The sequence below is a fragment of the Bos indicus x Bos taurus genome, chromosome 26 (assembly GCF_003369695.1).
Source record: "Bos indicus x Bos taurus breed Angus x Brahman F1 hybrid chromosome 26, Bos_hybrid_MaternalHap_v2.0, whole genome shotgun sequence".
Classification (NCBI taxonomy): domain Eukaryota; kingdom Metazoa; phylum Chordata; class Mammalia; order Artiodactyla; family Bovidae; genus Bos; species Bos indicus x Bos taurus.
In genome coordinates this window covers 31,790,812-31,806,126 of record NC_040101.1, presented here as the reverse complement: position 1 = coordinate 31,806,126, position 15,315 = coordinate 31,790,812, and the positions used below count along the sequence as shown (strand labels likewise).

The window sequence follows — 15,315 nt, the reverse complement described above, 5'->3', positions numbered from 1 at the left end:
CAGTTTTATTTCTATTAAGGCCTTCAACTGATTGGATACGGCCCACCCACATTATGGAGGGTAATCTGCTTTACTTAAAGTTTACTGATTTAAATGTTAATCTCATCTAAAAATACCTTCACTGAAATATCTAGAATAATGTTTGACTAAATATTTGGGTACCACTGCCTAACCAACTTGACACATAAAATTAACCATCATATTATATGAGATAAATTGAACAAATCTGGTCTCAGACTTCTGTCAGTCAGATTAACCAGAGTGACTCCCAGAGTGTCACACTTGGATGTAAATTTGGAGTTCATCCAAAAACATACAGGGCCAAGGGGTAGACTGTTGGGAGAGGCCACCAACCTGGTGGCCACCAGTTCTGACTCTTCCTGCATGATCTTGGTGAGTGTGCTAGTCTATAAGGCTTATCTGTATTCAAATAAAGAGCAGTTTACGCAGTTACTCACATAAGCAACAAATTGGGTCAACATGACCACAGAATATAACTACCATACATACTTTGGTGCGGAGGAAGATTGGCTTATGTACTGCTTGCTACAATATTTTCTGCTTGTTCAAAAAGTGCTTGGTCCTTGGTCCTGAATTCCTCAGCTGCAACTCAAACCCACTGCATGGGGAGCACACATTTGGGCCCATTGCATTGCCCCTGTGGGGCCTAGTGGCCAGGAGAATCAATACAAATATACTAATGTCATAATGTTTGCTGTGTGTGAGTATATAACCTCTTGCTGCTGACCCGGGAGTCTTGTGTCTTCTGCCTACATTTATGAAGCAGCAAAAGTGGACATACTAGGTTGCAAGTAGGTAAAAATCTCAGGCCCTTCACACTTCTTGACAGCTACAGTGATAAGGATGGGATGTAGACAGTGGCATGATTTTATGTAAGAGGAGGGACAAAGGCTTTGCAGACTAGGTTCAGGGATATAAGAAGTTTTCCTAGGGTCTGGTGGTGAATGCTCTCACCCCAATAGTGGGTGAGGTTGGGAAGTAAGGGTCCCTTAGTGTCCTGCCTATTAATAAACAAAAGTTAATTTCATATTTAGAAGCTGAGCAGTGAGGGGTAGGATTGAGATAAGCCACCAAAACTGTAGCTTGACTATTTTTCATTCCTTCACTCTCCCCAGGAAGGTGAGGAAAGGGATATTATCATGACCATGGGGACAGTGAGCCCTGTGACTCCAACCTGAAGACAATGTAGCTGAGGTTACTGAGCCAAGGATTCCTTAAAGCTGAAATAGGTGATGTTGGTAATGACGACCTTGCCACCCAATATGGGGCTTCGGGTGAACCACTCAAGTTCACTTGGTTGAGCTGCGAGCAGCTGACACAATGCTCAAGACTGAAAGTAGTTGCTAAGATAATTTTGAAATTGAAAAACGTCTTCTTTATGGAACTCGTACTTCTCAATTTCAAAATTTACTACAAAGCTGCAGTAATCAAGATAGTGTAGTACTGGCATAAAGACAGACATTTAGATTAATTGAACAGAATTGAAAGTACAGGGGAAAAAAGCCCTTACATTTATGGTCAACTAATTTTCAACAAGGGTCCCAAGACAATTCAATGTGCATGAGCAAAAGAATGAAACTGAATCACTATCTCACATCATATAAAAAAATTAACTCAAAATGGATCAGAGATCTATATGTAAAAGCTAACTATAAAACTTTTAGAATAAAACACAGAATTAAAATTTGATCAGACACCAAAAGCACAAATGAGAAAAAGAAAAACAAATATGTTGGATTTTATCAGAATTAGAAACTTCTGTGCTTAAAAGACACTGTCCAGAGAATGAAAAGATAACACACAGAATTGGAGAATATGTTTGCAAATCACATATCCAATAAGGGATCTGTATTACTAGAACACTTGCAACTCAACAGTGAAAGACAAATAGTTTTATTAAGTCCCATTTGCTTATTTTTATTTATTTTGCCTTAGGAGACTGACCTAAGAAAATATTTCTATAATTTATGTCCAAGAAATCATTTTCATGTATTTAGAATAGGTAATAATGGTCACATTTTTACACATTTACTGTCAGGTGCTATCTTATGCACTCACAAGAACCCTGAGATGTAGGAACCATTGGTATCCTCATTATACAGACGATAGAAGATGGAGGAATCTTCCCAATGGGAGAGAGCAAGTAGACAGTGGAATTGGATTAACATCCAGATCTGGCAAAACTAATACAATATTGTAAAGTTTAAAAATAAAATAAAATTAAAAAATCCAGATCTGGCTCCAGAGCCCAAACTCTTAAGGACCAAGCTGACTATCTCCCTGTACACAGTGTGCGTGTAACACCTGACAACAAATGCCTGCTTCCATATTTCCATTACTGAGCAGTGCACTGAAGCCCCCAGATTCCCCAGTCACTTAGCATCTTTAGAATTCAGTAAGGACTGACTATGAGCAGGGCGCTGTGGGAGATTTAAAGATATAAGAGATGGCTTATGTTTTCAAGGAGCTTTCAGTCAGAGAGAGGAAATTAGATGTATCCAAACAATTCTAATAACAAAAGCGATAATGGGGTTACAAGAGCCTTAAAAACAGAGGACTCACTCCTTGTGTGATTTCAAAGTAAAACAGTGTGGTTTAGCTTTATTTTAAAAGGCTTTATTAGTATCAGTTCAGCTGGGAGGAACGTTTGAAGATCCTGGTATAGAAATCTTGACAATGAATCGGAAAACATCAGAGCTGAAGGAGACCTCGAATGGTCGAGTTCAACACCCACATTTGCAGTGAACCTAGAGTGCCCAGCACCCTGGGATGAATGAGCTGGTGGTAGAACCTGAGATCAGATCTGGAACACCTGGTCTTCCATCCATTCTAAGGCACTCCTTCCTTCTCACTGTCTCAGCAGAGGGTGCCCTATGGGCAAGAAGCTTTGCTTGAAACATGTATCTGCTGGATACTAATCTTACAAATGTCCACTAATGACATCTTGTTGTACAAGCCTTCCCTGATTCTCCTCTCTAGCGCTTTCTTTCCAGCCAACAGTAATATCTCCTACTTGGAGGTCTGGCTCTGGAGATACTGAGCGAGCAAGACAGACCTTAGTGCGTCATCTATTAGCTCTCTCTCAAAGGCTCTCTGTTTTGTCATCCCAAAAAGATTGTAAACATGGAGAGAAAGAGTCTGACTTTATTTTTTATGTCCCAGAGCAATTAAAGCAGTGCTTTACTTTATTGTTTTTCACAACACCCTAGCATGAAGACATTTAAAATATCATCGAAATTTTTAAACACACACACAAAAGCGGAATTGTATGACAAACTCCCAAATGTTCACCACCAGGTTCCACAAGTACTGTTATTCTGCCATTCTTATTTCAAATCCTGCTGAGAGGTGGCAGAGGGTGCACCTGAAAATGGCCAGGTTGGTGACAGGGAATGCAGTAGGCAACAGGCTAGGTCGAGGACCCTGGACACAGCGGCAGGTGATGGGATACCACTATTCACAGGAAGGGACAGGAAGCAAGGCGGTTTGCCAAGTGGTGATGACACGGGTAGGGTTGGGAATCAGGCATGGGGAGCTTGAGATAAATTGTGCCCAGCACTGTGCCAGCTGCCTGGCCACGGTGTGATGGAGCCTCTCCCTTCCTCAGCCTTTGCAGATGCTGCTCCCTCTGCCAGAACACTGCTCTTCTACCAGCTTCTCCAACGGCTGCTTCCTCAGTGCACACTTCCTCGGTCACACTTTCTTAAGAGGTATCCTCTCCTCATTATTCTTCAACTTCACGGCCTGTCTGCTTCCTACACACCATTCTGAACACTGTATAAATTATTTTAGTGTTAGTTTACTTGTTCATTTTTAGTCTCCCCTGCTAGACTGTAATCTCCAATGAGGGCAGGGATCTTATCTTTCTCCTTTACCTTTATCTCCTCAGAAACTAGAAAACTGTCTGACACATAATAGACATTCAGTAAATACTTGGCAAGTGAATTAAAAATTCTGCTAATATTTTAGGCTTCCCTCATGGCTCACTGGTAGAGAATCCACCTGCCAGTACAGAAAACACGGATTCGATCCCTGATCCGGGAAGATCCCACATGCCACGGGGCAACAAAGCCTGTGTGCCACAACTCCTGAGCCTGTGCTCTAAAGTCCAGGAGCTGCAACTCCTGAAGTCCCAGCGCTCTAGAGCCCGTGCTCTCCAACAAGAGAAGCCACTGCAATGAGAAGCCCACTGCAACTAGTGAGTAGCCCCTGCTTGTTGCAACTAGAGAAAAGCCTGCACAGCAAGGAAGACCCCATACAGTCAAATAAATCAATAACATTATAAAAAGGATTTTTGTTGTTTTGATTGTTGAAGCGCAAGTTGGGTACACAAGAGTACAAGAAAAGGAAAGGATAATTTCTAATTTAATCAGGGTAAATGGCACACTCAGTGGTTCTCAATTCTCACTGCATATTGGAATCAGGGGGGAGCTTAATACAAACATCTGCCCTCCTCTATAGACCAACTGAATCAGAATCCCTGGGGGTGGCTTAGGTATTTTTTTTGAAGCCCTATAGCTTCCCAGGTGGATCGGTGGTAAAGAATCTGCCTGTCAATGCAGGAGACCGGGGATACAGGTTTGATTCCTGGGTCAGAAAGATCCCCTAGTGGAGGAAATGGCAACCCACTTCAGTATTCTTGCCTGGAAAACCCCATGGACAGAGAAGCCTGGTGGACTATAGTCCATGGGGTTGCAAAAAGTCGGACATGACTGAGCATGCACTCATGCATGCACACAGGTTACTATAACGAGCATAGGCTTAAGAATCACTATTCTAATGAAGAAAAGCTGCAAAGATTTTGAGGTTAAGATAAAGGCAGTGAATTTGGACTAGAAGATAGGTCTGCTGAAGTCAAGTTCATAGTCAGTCAAAATGATATGCTATATTAGTCTTTTCAGTGCTTAAAACCAGATCAGAGATGAACAGATTGGTAATAGTTGAAAGTTAGTGAGTGAGATACCTAATGACTTATAGATTTTGGCTTCCCTGGTGGCTCAGAAGGTGAAGAATCTGCCTGCAATGTGGGAGACCTGGCTTTGAACTCTGGGTTGGGAAGATCCCCTGGAGAAGGAAATGGCTACCCACTCCAGTATTCTTGCCTGGAGAATTCCATGGACAGAGGAGCATGGTGGGTTATAGTTTGTGGGGTTACACAGAGTCGGAAATGACTGAGTGACTAACACACACATACATAAATAGAGTAGTGTATTCAAATAAGAATTAAAAACAATATTCTAATTCTATTTTTAAACATTTCCGCTTTTATTTAAACAAACAAAAATAGAATCCCATTAACTGAGTTAGAAAAACAATGTATTATGTTTGGCTCTCATGGTGACTTCTATCAGATCCCTATTCCTAATGTCATAACCAGACATCACTGTGCCCTTGATGTCTGCAAATATCATGAAAAAACCTCAAGTTTGTCATGTTGTGCCACTGGCAAAAGACATTTACAGCCTACCAGAAGACATCCCACTTTTCCGCTCCTATCTTTGTTTTCCTTCCTCCCTCTCTCCCTTCCTAGCTTTCTAGTCAGATTATTTTTAGGTAACATTCCAGCATTTCAGGTGAACTGATGAAGCTGGGTGAGGTGCGACTTTTCTCATTTCCAGCGCTGGTCATGCTCCTCCGTCTTCTGAAGGTTGCTTTGGGGGTGGTGCGCTCTGCTGCTAAGCTCAAGCACAGTGGGGCTGTAATTGCTTCTTCTCCCTCTCCCTCATTTATTTAGGTTGCGGCACAACTTGCTGTATCTGTAATCCCTCAGTATTGCAATCTGGGAGCAATATAAATGGTTGATGGCAGAGAGAGATTTTCAATTGTTGCTCCTCAGTGCTTCACATAATGTGCTGTCATTAGCGCTTTGATGTGACATATCACGGCTTCCAGGGCTTATTGGGCCATTTATAAATACCAAATGAAGGTGTTAGAGCTAGTGTTGCAGTGAGGCTACTGTCTTAATTGCCTTCATTGGGTAAGGTTGGCAGCATCTTCTCTGGAGGAAAATAAAATGTAATTTTTAGTTTGTCTTTAACCATTTGCAATCAATTCCTTTCAAGTGCAGGAATCAGAGCTTTCCTCTTCTGTTCTAATTTTCTCATCACTTAATTTTTACCAAAAAAAAATCTACTCTTCATACTTTGGCTATTGTTACTTGATTGATTTTCAGATATTTGTATGAATATTCAACTGTATATTATCTTGGCACAGTTATATTCAAGTTATTAATGATGATTATTACCAACTTACAGAATTTTACATTTTACAAAATTATTTTATAAAATATTAATAGCAGCTGACATTTGTTGAGTACTTTCTAGGTGGTGAAAGATACTTATGCATTGGTTCACTCAACCCTTTCCAATAGTGCCCTGAGATAGATTATTCATTGTCTCCCTTTTATGAAGGGAAATGGATGGTTGTTGAGGCTGAGTAATCCGCCCAGGGACACAATAGTAAATGGTAGATCTGGGTTTGAAACTCAGGTCAGTCTGTTTCCAAAGTCAATATTTTTAAGCACTACCTTCAGATACTCCCCACTTTGTGACTTCAGCACACTAGCCCCATCTTACAAAGCAGGAAATGCAAACTCAAGCAACTGGAACACCGTGGGGACACCGTGGAGACACCGTGGAGCCTGCATCTTTTGATTCCAGGTAGCAGAGCTCTTTCTTCTTCCTAGGGCAGCTTCCACCAGGGTGAGCTGTTCAACTGCTGGTATGGGTTGCTGACATCCATTCACACCATTTGGATTAATAAATAAGCAACGGATGAGGACTGGTAGTTAAAAATGAGACGGGCTTCTCCTTAAAGTATCAGGGGCAAAAGAGAGCTGCATGCCTGGTCACATGGTGCCGGCTCAGGCTCTGGTCTGAGAGGCCAGAGTTCAGAGGCACAGAAGGGGAAAGAAGCAAGTCATGCCCACTGGGCATGCAGCCCAGGCACTTCAGCCACTGACGTGGAACCGGCCCAAGTCCCAGTGATTGATCCTGCAGCTGAGGGTGCCCTTCTCTCAGCAGCCGCAGGTTTCCACAAAGGGAGGTTGCACATGGAGAAGTCTTTGTCAGGGCCTCTGATGAGAGGATTGGGTTTCACATCACAGCTACCCCTAAACAGGTACTCTGCTTCTTTCATCTTCCTGATGGCTCCCACGGGAAAGAAAAGAAAGAGAAATGAAGCTACGCCAAGAAATAGGTCACAGGCCGGTTTGGCAAGGTTTTTTAACACCTTTTTGCCCCACCACCTCCAGATTCGTTACTTTAAAATTCCTTAATTTTTACACACCCTGTGTGGCCAATGGACACCAATGGGAAAAACTTTCCTAAGAAATTTTTCATAAACCATTGACCATGACTCTCTGGAAAATTAATGCCTCTGACCCTTTGTACATATTACTGCCTCTGGAAGATTCTCCCCAGACCTCAAACTTCTCTTCCTAGGGCTAACTTGCTCCTCTCCTTCAAGATCCAGCTCAGGCATTGTCTCCTCCAGGAAGTCTTCCTTGATGCCCCATGCCTGCCCTTTATCCTGGCAGGCTTCTATCCTTCTCCTGTCCTGCTAAAGCACTTCAGCCACTGTCCCTGCTGACCGATCTCCTATCCACACTGTAAGCTCCTTGAGGGCAGGGATACTCTCCAGTGTCTAGCACTGTATCAAGCATACAGCACAAGTGTAATAAAGCACCTAATTCTTTTGCTCTATTTTTCCTTTTTAAAATAGCCTTTATTTTGCTCAGGTTATGAAAGCAATAATGCTGATTGCAGCAATTTTCATAAAAATCCACAAAGAAGAAAATGGAAACTATCTGTAACCCCACGGCCCAAATAAAACCACTTTGACATTTAGATGTAGTCCCTTGCAGTAATTTTCTATGTGTATATGTATATATGAAATTGGAATCCTATTGTCGTATCTAGTTCTCACAAGAATTATAACAGTGTCTTTTGGAGGCAGATAGAGGAGACATTTTTATTACAATTTGAGTGATAAAGAAAACTAAAATCCAGAGATACACATCTAATGGATGGTAGATCTAGGACTAGAACCTGTGAATCTTGTCAGAGTACTGGGCCCCTTCCTGCTGCTTCCCAAGGCCTCTTCATTAGGCAGTGCTGCACAACATCCGGCATCAGTGGGACGTGGGTCTGTAACTGGATGTTCTTCCTCAGGGAAGGGACAGATTTAAGCTGATCCTGTGTCCACATCATGGTTGTGTAGTGCATAAAGAACAGTGTCTTAATGTTTCAAAGGGAAACAAGGATAGAGCAGCAAGTTTCTCATCCCTAACAGAGCTATGCAGATAACATTAAGATGCAGAGTTTCTTTCCAATAGCCATGTTGCTATGGGAACCACAGCTATAGGTTCAATCCCACCATAGACTAGCGAGTTATAAACTAATCCATGACTACTGACTGTATTCTAGAACATACACAGTGAGTGTTCAATTCAATAAATGTGTACTGGGCTGAAGTGAATGCTTATTGTTGTTCATAAGGGACGGTCAGCAAAAAAGAGTGTTGTCAGTAAATGTAAATATCCCTACCACTACACTCAGTATAGAAAAGGCTATCTGATGGGAACTTGTTTTCTATTTCATTCTAAGGACTAAACTATAATCCCTCAAGTACAAACACATACCAGATTGTTAGCTCTACAGATGAGGGAACTGAATCTTATTTATCTGCATGTCCCCAGAATACCTAGCCTAGAGCCAGACACATCTCAAGTGTCAATGCTTTTTTGAATTGAATTATATCTGCTAGGTCAGCCTGAGAGTTAAGAAGATGTTGACTAGTAATTCACCATTCCTTTCCCTGAAAGCTCTGTAAATCAAGCTCTTAAAAAAAGCAGCAAGCTAAATTCCAAAACCCTCGCTTAGGAGAAATGCCCACGGCTGGTGGGGTCTGGACTATGTCCACTGAATGTGCAGATCTCTTCTGCACAAACATCCCTTATTCCCAAGGGAGCCCATGACTAGTCGACAGGCTGTGGAGACTCACACGTTCCCTCTTTCCCAACGGCAAGGGGGTCAGGGGAAAGGGGTGGGAGTCGAGTGATGAAACACTGCTGGACTAAATGTTCTTCTCTTCCCAGGAGAAGGAAAATCTCACAACAGGAGGAGAGTTGGCACTTCTCTAGAGGAACAGCCAGAAAGAACATGGGCTGTAGCGGAAAGTGACCTTTTCTCAAAATAAGTTGTTTTTTTTAAAGAGCTACCTTCAATATTCTCTCTTCCCTTAGATTGGAATGGCTTTGCCACTGGATTGGAATCCTACATACTCAGCTGCCTGGGTCATATGGTATATAAGTTGGGAAGCTATTAGGCTAAGACCCTATAACAACAACAACAGGAAAAAGTAGTATTTGCTAATAAGAGCTTTTCCTGAAATGCTGAATTTGAAGGAACTGGAATAGAAAATACTGATTTTTCTGGGAGCTAACCAAAAAACAGTTTAGTAAGGCCCTAAACTCAACTCTGGAGAAGGGAACGGCAATCCACTCTACTATTCTTGCCTGGAGAATTCCATGGACAGAGAAGCCTGGCAGGCTATAGTTCGTGGGGTCACAAAGAGTCGGACACGACTGAGCAACTAACACACACAAACTCTTAACACTCTTGAAGATTTAATCACAATGTAAAATCCAAAGTTTTTATCAGCAGTGTTTGGACCTCAACTGTACAAATCTCTGAAATGGCAACCAGTATGATTCCTAGGTGTGTCCATTACACATCCCAGGGGCTGGCTGGCAAGGTCTGTCAGATTGGTGCCCTGGTCTAGCCTAGTAAATTATTTCCAGGAGACTTAGGACACACTCTCCCAGCTGCCAAGTTCTCTGCTTATAAGGTGCAGAATTTATTAGCCCAAAGAAAGATAAAAAGAAAAGTCTGCTACCTTTTAAAGTGATTTTACATACAGTTTCTTTATTAGAGCTTGGTGTTTCCAGAAATACAGCTGCTCAGATCACTTGAGCCTTTGTGCTAAATCCATAGGACTTGTTTTAGCTTCCAAAGAACCTCTGTGCTGTTCAGTTCAGTTCAGTTCAGTTCAGTTGCTCAGTCGTGTCCTACTCTTTGCAACCCCATGAATCGCAGCACGCCAGGCCTCCCTGCCCATGACCAACTCCCGGAGTTCACTCAGACTCACGTCCATAGACTCAGTGATGCCATCCAGCCATCTCATCCTCTCTTGTCCCCTTCTCCTCCTGCCCCCAATCCCTCCCAGCATCAGAGTCTTTTCCAATGAGTCAACTCTTCACATGAGGTGGCCAAAGTACTGGAGTTTCAGCTTTAGCATCATTCCTTCCAAAGAAATCCCAGGGCTGATCTCCTTCAGAATGGACTGGTTGGATCTCCTCGCAGTCCAAGGGACTCTCAAGAGTCTTCTCCAATACCACAGTTCAAAAGCATCAATTCTTCGGCGCTCAGCTTTCTTCACATTCCAACTCTCACATCCATATATGACCACTGGAAAAACCATAGACTTGACTAGATGGACCTTTGTTGGCAAAGTAATGTCTCTGCTTTTCAATACGCTATCTAGGTTGGTCATAATCTGTGCTGTTACTACCTATCAATCAAGGTGTCTCATGGTAAGCTTTTAAAGAAAGTCACCTGCATTATCTCCCATTTGGGGAGAACAAAATCATGAGATCTTGCATCTTTAACCTACAGCTGGCCATGCAAAGGTACAGAGAGATTTGATACGCAATCCAGGTTTGTCCAGCTCTGAAACTCAAGACTGTCCAGTCACCCAAAGACCATAGGTTTTCTTCTAGCCTAGGTTTTCTTCTCTCCAGTTCCTCGAGATGCCTGTTCCCAACTCTAAACCCAATTCTGAGACAAACAGTGGCCTCAGACCCCATCACAGACACCAAAGAGAGTACTGCTAGAAATAGTGTGGCATGTTGAAAGTAAATAACATTTTGAACTGCAAAATTCCTTGTTCCAGCTCTCACTACTTCTCTGACCTTGGATAAGTTGCTAAACAACTTCAAAGAACCGTAGTGTCTCTTCAGCAAAATAAAGGCACACTTATGTCACCAGCTCACTTTAGAACAATTATGTCCAAGAGCAGTTATTTGTTTATATACTTTCCTCTTCTTAGTATGCTTCACTAGACTACAAGCTCCAGTAATTCAAGGACCTTGTCTTTTTGGTTCATCATCGTGGCTCATTGTCAGAAATAGTGTTCAGCATGTAGTACATGATCAAGAGGAGTGAATGAGATTTGAATGTATGAAGGAAGGAATAAAGGAAAGAAGGAAAGACAGGAGAAAAAGATGAACAGAGGGAAAGAAAGAATGTTTGTAGTATTACTGATGTGCTGTATGTGAAAGTGAAAGTCGCTCATTCGTTTCCGACTCTTTGCAACCCCATGGAATAAAGACCACGAAATTCTCCAAGCCAGAATACTGGAGTAGGTAGCCTTTCCCTTCGCCAGGGGATCTTCCCAACCCAGGGATCAAACACAGGCCTCCCACATTGTAGGCAGATTCTTTACCAGCTGAGCCACAAGGGAAGCCCAAGAACACTGGAGTGGGTAGCCTATTCCTTCTCCAGCAGATCTTTCTGACCCAGGGATCGAACTGGGGTCTCCTGCACTGCAGGTGGATTCTTTACCAACTGAGCTATCAGGGAAGCCCGCTGTATATGAAAGTGCCCTATAAAATTTTAAGTATTATCCACATTATTGGGCTTCCCTTTGGCTCAGTGGTAAAGAATCCGCCTGCATTTCGGGAGACACTGGAGATACAGGTTTGATTCCTGGGTCAGGAAGATCTTCTGGAGGAAGGCATAGCAACCCACTCCAGTATTCTTGCCTGGAGAATCCCATGGATAGAGGAGCCTGGTGGGTTATGGTCCATAGGGTCACAAAGAGTTGGACATGACTGAAGCAACTTAGCACTCAGGCAAACAACCACATCTTTAAACATATAACTAACATTTGATGCATTAATTATACCAAGGTGATCTTTTAAGAATGTAAGTTAGATCATGTTACTTCCCTGCAGAAAACCCTCCAGTGGCTTTTCATTTTACTTACAATAAAAGTCAAACTCCCTTTAGCTTTCAAAGCCCTGTGTGATCTGACCCAAGCTGGCCCCATGTCCAACCAGTCCCCCTGTTCCTTGCCAGGCCCCCAGCACTCTAGCACGATTATATTTCCTCAAACATGCCAACTCTGTTCCTGCCTTGGAATCTTTGTGCTGGCCCCTTCCCCTGCCTGAAAGCCCTTCTGCAAAAATCTGCATGTCTGGCTCCTTCTTGTAGGTGGACTCTTGGCTTCAGTGTCACCTTCTCAGAGAAGACTTCCTTGTACACTCTCTAAAGGAGCCCTCACTGACCCTCTCTTACTATTTATTCAGTTATCTACTACTGGTCTCCTCCCCAGTGCCTGATGGTCAATAAATATTTACATTTGTGTGGCATTATATTTGTTCTGTGCTTACATTTCATAGATGCTTTTCTAATCATTATTTTGTTTTATCACCACAAGTTTATGAGCTCAAAACAAACAATGAACAAACAGAACCCCCTATGGTTCCAAACTGAAAACTTCCTCTCTGTCCCTCCATACCCCAGCCCCCCACACGCTGAAAGAGAGAGGTATCCTGGCCTTGTGCATAAAAGCAACTGTGCCAGTCAGCTTTAGTATTGGTGACTTAATTGGAGTCATGTACAATCAGAGATAAAATAATTCCTTAGTACACTAACTAGAGGGATTCTTTCCAGACATAGAAATGGTGCTGTTGGGTGCCAAGCTGTTCTTTGTTCTGGACTTGGAGGCTTCCTAGTTAAGGGCTGGGGTGAGGGTGGTGAGATGAACACAGAGGGTGGAAATGGGCAGAGGGAAGCAAAGGGCAGGAATGCTCACTGGGTTCCAGCTGGGTTTGTTTACTGTGGACCCCAGGGCAGCAGTAATTCTGTAGGAAGAATACTGGGCCAGGGCACAGGAGCGGGCACTAGGGCTGGCACTATACACCCCTCTCCCAATCCAGGCTACCAGTCCCTCTGTTACATGCGGTGGAACTGGATCATCTCCAAGGGGAATCCCAGCTCTGACGTTCTATGGGCTAATGAGAGGACTTGCCTTTTATCATGACCAAGATGTCTGTAAGCAGGATAACTCACATAATATTTTTGATAAGCACAGCTTTTCTGGACTAAGTGGGGTTTCTTTGATGAGTCAATAAAGTCGCTGGACATGCCCAGCTCTCTGCTCTTGCCATTCTTCTTTAGCCTCCCCTTTCTCTGCTCTCCTAGAGTAGGTGACACCTGGGCAAATCCCCTCATCACACAGGGATCAACATCCAGTGTGAGTGCACTTAAGCCACTCTCCAAGGGATGGGTTTCTACTATATCTGATCTTGGACAACACTCGCCCATCTGCTTTCAACATGTTGCATCTGACGTTAACTAATGTCTCCTATTAGCATTAAAAGAAAACAATCTGGAAAAATTCACTCTCAAGCAGAGTTCAAACAGGCCACAAGTAGATTTGGAATCTCAACTGCACAAGGTTTGTTAAAATAATAGTGGTAAATATATATAAATGCATAAATGTGTATATGCATAAACCCATATGTACACACATGTGAGTATATATTGGGGTCTGTCTGGGGGGTAAAGCTAAAAGTCTGTAAAATGGGTCAAAAATATTTCTGTCCAATTTGTGAAATTAATGAGTAACAGAAGGAGAAAAATTCTCCCAGTGGGGATCAGAGCACGATCAAAAGAACTGAAGGACATGGGAAAGGAGTTGGGAATCTTGATCTTACACTTACTGGTAATGGGTTAAAATTCTGGTCCACAAGGTGATTGTATCCGTGGTCAAAAAATGAGTGCCGAATCACAACATCAATGCCCTGATTGGCCAGCATTCCTAAAGTGTTCAGCCATCTGAAAAGCAAGGGGGAAAAAAACCATATCGATACATTTAAAATCAATACATTTAAAAACTCTTACTCATACCCTCTGCTGGCCCGCTTAATGATAATTACTTAGTTCTCTGTCTTTCCCCAGATGGTATGAGCTCATCAAGAATAGACACGTTTTAGCTTTGTACCCCAAACAACCATCACAGTTTCTGGAACACTATAGGTGCTCAACAGTCTAAGTTGAAACTGATCTGGATAAAATTAGATTCTAGGATTTTGAGAATCACCATTTACATACTAGGGACAAATCATGCATAGTTATGATTCCCCAAATCTGAAATAATATGGAGCTCCAAACCAGTGATCTTTCTAACACTAAAGACCACTGCTAATTTTTACATTATGAGTGAATATTATAAAATATTTTCAAATCTTTTCCACATTGACAATTATATTTTATTCTGATAAAACTAACAAATACCTACTGATAATGAATCACATACAACACACACACAAACACAGTAAAATGCAAAGACAAAAGTTATAAATCCAAAAAGAAATCTGACAAAAATATAGTAGAACCATTTTGTTGCTGTTGTTCAGACTGGGACATTGTAACCCAAGGAAACTGAAAATGCTTTTGGAATATCACATGGCTAAGCTACTTGTCTTTCTTATTTTTGTTCATTTGGCAACACTGTGAAGTCAGGAGAACAGGTTTAGCTTTGCTTTAGCCTCTGAGACACAGTTTAGCTGACCTGTGGTAGAACTGGAACGTGAATTCTGGGCTGACGCCTCCTAAGTCAGTGTTCTCTCCACTGAAATAGCACAAATACAGTAGGTTCTAACAAATAACAAGTATTTCTATGTCCAAACAAGTTTGTCTTTCTCACCCTTCTATCCCCAGGCTTACTAAATGAATGAAGAGACAAAATGATAAGTAAATACATAATCACATATATGTGAATCCCTATCTCTAGTGGCATCTAGATGTCAATATTTGTATTTGTACATGTGATAAGATCCCATTTGTTCATTCATTTATTATTCATCCAACAATATGAATTCATCAACTGTAAATGCTAGATCTTGTTCTTAGCATTAAGAATAGATTAAAAAAAAATGCCTGTGAGACCACATAAGTCATTTGTAAAGGACCGGGTATGTAGCTGTACCTACACATTTACAAGAATGTTATCAAATTCCTATTTGTGACCTCTACAGAGCCTAGCACAGTGAAATATAAAGAATATATATTCAACAAATAAACACTAACTTGTGAATCTGAGTTTTTTGGATTTTCTCCTGAGAGCATATGGGTAGTTTTTGAAGGAACTTTAAAGAGAGAGGGAAGAATATTCATTCTCCTCTTTAAACCCACATCCTATATGCACATCCCAGGTCTAGGGCAT

General features: G+C 42.0%; 1 protein-coding gene across 3 annotated transcripts in view; it reads right to left on the bottom strand.

Annotated features, from left to right (window-relative positions):
- HPSE2 (heparanase 2 (inactive)) overlaps positions 1 to 15,315 on the bottom strand; it is a 720,373-nt gene that overhangs the window by 133,975 nt on the left and 571,083 nt on the right. For all 3 annotated transcript variants that reach the window (XM_027528882.1, XM_027528884.1, XM_027528883.1), the window contains exon 9: positions 13,811 to 13,925. In XM_027528882.1, the coding sequence (XP_027384683.1) occupies positions 13,811 to 13,925 (115 nt within the window). The remainder of the gene's footprint in view (positions 1 to 13,810; positions 13,926 to 15,315) is intronic.